The sequence below is a fragment of the Propithecus coquereli genome, unplaced genomic scaffold (assembly GCF_000956105.1).
Source record: "Propithecus coquereli isolate 6110/MARCELLA unplaced genomic scaffold, Pcoq_1.0 Scaffold344, whole genome shotgun sequence".
In the NCBI taxonomy this organism is placed as follows: domain Eukaryota; kingdom Metazoa; phylum Chordata; class Mammalia; order Primates; family Indriidae; genus Propithecus; species Propithecus coquereli.
In genome coordinates this window covers 140,186-145,310 of record NW_012149108.1, presented here as the reverse complement: position 1 = coordinate 145,310, position 5,125 = coordinate 140,186, and the positions used below count along the sequence as shown (strand labels likewise).

General features: G+C 36.9%; 1 protein-coding gene across 1 annotated transcript in view; it reads left to right on the top strand.

Annotated features, from left to right (window-relative positions):
- Nucleotides 1-5,125, top strand: part of RSF1 (remodeling and spacing factor 1) — a 59,723-nt gene that overhangs the window by 37,312 nt on the left and 17,286 nt on the right. Inside the window, exon 7 of the mRNA XM_012651021.1 lies at nucleotides 4,979-5,033. Within this exon, the coding sequence (XP_012506475.1) occupies nucleotides 4,979-5,033 (55 nt within the window). The remainder of the gene's footprint in view (nucleotides 1-4,978; nucleotides 5,034-5,125) is intronic.

Sequence of the window (5,125 nt, the reverse complement as noted above, 5' to 3'; positions counted from 1 at the left end):
ATGAAAATTTAAGACCTTAGAGAAATTACTCATAATCCCTCATGATTAAAATTATGTGTGTGTAGATAACTCAAAAATGTGATGTTACATCCAAAGTAAATTTATTGCTCATCCCTTTGGGGTATATGTTTTATCATTTTTACCCTAAATTGGGTAATTTGTTTTTAGCTTTTTTTCATATACTGTTTATGTAAAATAACTAAAGAATAATTCAGGGAGATTTGATTTTTAAGTCCCTGTTTTGGGGTTATTTAAAACTACAATTTGTATCTTTCCTCACAGCTTGGTTTTCTTTGAAGTATTACCATTGTTTTTCATTTATTAGTCTAATTTATAATTAAGGATAGCACATGAGTAAAAGTACATGTAATATGGTTTTTCATTTGAAATGAAGAAATTTTCTTCATTTCATAAGCAGTTTCATTCAGGCTTAATTAAATCACAAAATTAAATAACCTGTCAAGTTACCTTCCTTCAACATCAACCCCTTTCTTCTAAATCCATCATTTCATTCATTTAGCATATCTGTTGAATATTTGGTGTCAAATATAATTATTTGTTAAAAGATATATCAATGGAAAAACTTCATCATGGTTGTTTTAAAACAAATACTAGTTATAAACTCACAGAAGCATAAGTATTTTAGTATAGATCACCAGTGGTCTTTTTTTTTTTTTTTTTGAGACAGAGTCTCACCGTGTTGCCCGGGCTAGAGTGAGTGCCGTGGCGTAAGCCGAGCTCACAGCAACCTCAAACTCCTGGGCTCAAGCAATCCTACTGCCTCAGCCTCCCGAGTAGCTGGGACTACAGGCATGTGCCACCATACCCGGCTAATTTTTTTTTTCTATATATTTTTAGTTGTCCAATTAATTTCTTTCTAATTTTAGTAGAGACGGGGTCTCGCTCTTGCTCAGGCTAGTTTCGAACTCCTGAGCTCAAACAATCCGCCCACCTCAGCCTCCCAGAGAGCTAGGATTACAGGTGCACCTGGCCTTTTTTTTTGTTTGTTTTTTTAAGATAGGTGTCTCGGTATGTTGCCCAGGCTGGACTCAAACTCCTGTGCTCCCGCAGTTCTCCCACTTCATCCTCCTGAGTAGCTGGGACGATAGACATGTGCCACTGCTCCTAGCTAGACCCTGGGTTTATTTCTACAAATTGTGTTTCTAATATTTGGAATAGCTTTCAAGATTTGATAAAAAAAATGTTTTTTCCCTTTTTTTTTTTTTTTTTTTGCGACAGAGTCTGGCTCTGTTGCCTGGGCTAGAGTGCCATGGCATCAGCCTAGCTAACAGCAACCTCAAATTCCTAGGCTCAAGTGATCCTCCTGCCTCAGCCTTCTGAGGAGCTGGGACTACAGGCGCTTGCCACCACGTTTGGCTAATTTTTTCTATTTTTAATAGAGACAGGGTCTCACTCTTGCTCAGGCTGGTCTTGAACTCCTGACCTCAAGTGATTCTCCCGCCTCAGCCTCCCAGAGTGCTAGAATTACAGGAATTAGCCACCTCGCCCCACCAAACAAAAAAAAAATTATTTTTAAATGAGACAAGGTCTCACTCTGTCACCCAGGCTGGAGTACAGTAGCACGATCACAGCTCACTGCAGCCTCAAACTGCTGGGCTCAAGCAATCTTCCTTCCTCAGCCTCCGAAGTGGACTACAGGTGCATGCCACGGGGCCTGCCGAATTTTTCTATTTTTGTAGAGATGAGTATCTCGCTGTTTTCCAGGCTGGTCTCTAACTCCTGGCCCCAAGCAGTCCTCCTGCCTTGACCTACCAAAGTGCTGGGATAACAGACATGAGCCACTGTGCCTGGCCCTTCCACAGACATTTTAAAAAATAAATAATCCTGTATAAGATTATGATGACTATTTTGATGTGCAGTGTCTACTGTTTCTATTTTCGACACTGGAAAAGATGTAACTCAAGATGTAATTAAATCACAAATAAAAACTAGGTTTTCCTTTTCCTTCGTCTTTCTGAAATATGCCTGTCCTTAGAAATAAACAGTTTTTCCATGTCCTGAAGCTTATTTGACTCAGCAATGTACATAGCTAATAGGTACCCCCACTAAGGATTTAGAAGAGAATATATTCTTTCTAAAAGTGAAGAATATAAAGCACTAACAATTTCGTCTGATATTCAGATTTATTTGCTTGTTCTTTGGAGGCCTATGTGCTTATACCATTTACATGTGGAAAAACCTGGTGGAAATTTTTGTACAATGTCCTCATACAATATAGGATATGCCACTGCAATTATGAAATACTTTAAATTTTAGAAATTTATGTTAAAATGTGCCACAGCATTTGTTTACATTATTGGTCTCCCATTTACTAGTTCTTTTGCTTTCCTTCCTATTCTTGGTAATCTTCTTTACTTAAATGTCATCCTTTAAGAGGACATCTGTGTAAATATGGCTTTAGATAACACACTAAGTCCTAGGTGAGACTGTGTCATAGAAAAGAGAGCAAAGTTATTATTACAGGAAGACCAGTCCGGCAGAAAGCCAGTAACTGAACTGTTGCTGGTGTTTGCTGATTCTCCCCAATAATCTATTCAGCAGAGCTTTTGTCATTTATAGCTTTCAGGGTGTGTGTGTGTATGTATATATATATATGCGTGTGTGAATCTTAGGAGCTCTAAAGAGCAAAATATGTGTGTTTCTAAAAGAAATATTTATCAACTGTAAATTCCACTTGGCTTCATCCATTTTTCTAAAGTGAGCATTTACATTTATCTTTTTAAAATCTGTGAAATAACTTCTCTAGCACTCATCCTAGCAGCTTAGAGCCTTACTCCATATGTCATAATGCAAGTGCATCTTTTCCCTTGTTTGTGCATTTATTCAACATTTAACTAGCATTTATTAGGTATCTACCTTATGCCAGGCAGTGTAATCAACATGAGGAGGTATATAATGTGATCTCTACCATAGAGGTCTCTAGAGTCTGGTGGAAAAGAGGGATGTATCAGTGAGTGTTTAGTGACTAGCCAGCAACTATCTATAGACCTGGAGCTGTGAAGCACTGTGAAATCTGATGTTTTAGAAGCCCACTCAGTGATTTATAAACCTCCCCCTCCAGAGCTCTGTACTTCCAGAGTACTATTACTGGCTCTTTGCTAGCAGAGCATTGATTTAATCAGGGTTGGAATTTTCCAGGTATTATAACAGAGGGAAGGAGAGAGAGAGAGACAAGGAATTTGAAAGTGTATGCAAAGGAATATTTATAATGATGGACCATGGCACCTAAGCCAGGTAAGGGGGAAAGTAAGGACATGAAGAAAGTGATACATGGTGTTTAAAAGAGGGTAGGGTCAATGGGTAGAGGTTCTACTGGAGTCAAAGAATTGTTGAGATCAGTGCATAAGAGGTGGAAAGTTGAGCTGGTAGAAGTCAGAGAACAGGATGTCTGAAATTGAGATTTTAGGAGTGTGGTTATATAATGATAAGGTAAGCCAAATATGATCATTGAGCTAGGTAATGAGATGGAATGGTAGATACATCTTTCCACAAAATTACTGAGCAAGAAAATGATGTGACCACAAATCATATCTACCTACCTTCAAGAGCCTGTTCAAGTGTTAGCACTTGTTAAAATCCTTCCCAAATTTCTTAACTCTTCAGACAAAATTAATCTATTCCTTTTTCGTGTTTCCATTATACTTGTTCATAATGGACTATAGTTAATTTTTAAATAATTGAGAGGACAGGAGCAATATCTTATTTACCTATGAATTCCCAAGCAGACACAAATCCTGATCTAATATGGTGAATGTTAATGAATGTTTTTTCAGTTGAAGTGAGTAGAGAAATAGTGGCCACGGGGCAAGTAGAGATTTTGAGGTATAAAGGATGAAACTGCTATTTCAAAGTTGGTTATTGTAAAGACAGGTAGATGTATATCAAACATATTTAATAACAGAAGTAACTCAAGCTCTCACTTATCCATAAGTCTTCCCTACTCATTCTAGTTAGTACTCTTCTTGCCTTTTTTAGTTATGAGTTCACTATACTATATTTTTTATCAGGTCGCGATCAATATATCACTTTGTTACTTTCTTACATATCAGTTTTTATTTAATAGCTTCATGACTTATCTCTAAAAAGACCATGACATTCTTGTTAGCAGGGCCAAGGGTTTATAGGGCACTAAAGGCTGTACTCTAAAGGACCTAGTCAACTGGAGACATTAATTTCCTTCTATAAGGGACATACAAATAAAGGGAGAAGGAATGGTACATTGGCATGCCAGCTCAGCTGTCCCTGTTGAATTGGCTTAACTTTGGGAAACCAGAGAAAGCACCTGCTGTTTTTCATATAAAATTTGTTGAATTGAAATGAACAAAGGTTTGTTTCTTGTAAATGAAACTGTGGAGATATCATTAGTGGTTCAAATCCTCATTTCCTGGCTCTAAAGGTATCTCCATTGTGGCATTCGAGAGTACAGAGCCATATGTCTGCATTGCTTTTTTTCTTCTCAAAATCAAGAAGTGAATGTTCTTAGTGTCATTCACTGGGACCTTGAGTTCTCTTGACACAGTTTTTATAGTGATGTTTATTACCATGAGATTATAACTGCCTACACATACACTATTACTAAAAACTTCCTCCAACATAACAACTATCTAGTTTGTCAAATCAAATGTGGCTTTCCATCTAATGGTATCAACAGTAAGTCACAGCATGACTCCTCATGAAGTTTCCTTGTCTACTTCAGTTAGAGGTTTTATTTCACTGGTATAAGTCACTTCTAAAGGTATAATTTTCATCTCTCTAGGAAATTTTGCACTCCCCACAGATACCAATATTCTGTTAAGTTTTATAGATAATAGCTAACCATGTCTGTGACTTAGCTTATGCTATTACCATGAAATTGTATGAATGATCTTAATATTGTCTGCATTAGTGACATTTTCGTAACAATTTTATTTTTAGCAATCTTATTTTTATTTTATGTTTATTTGTTTTTCTCTTAAAGGAAAGAACGCTTGGTGTATGTTGGCATCAGTATTGAAAACATCATTCCTCCACAAGTAAGTTTCTGATTTGTAGTATTTTTGAATGGGAGACTGCCATAATTGTTCTAAAATTTAACCCACCTTATCTAATATGAGCGGGTTTGAAC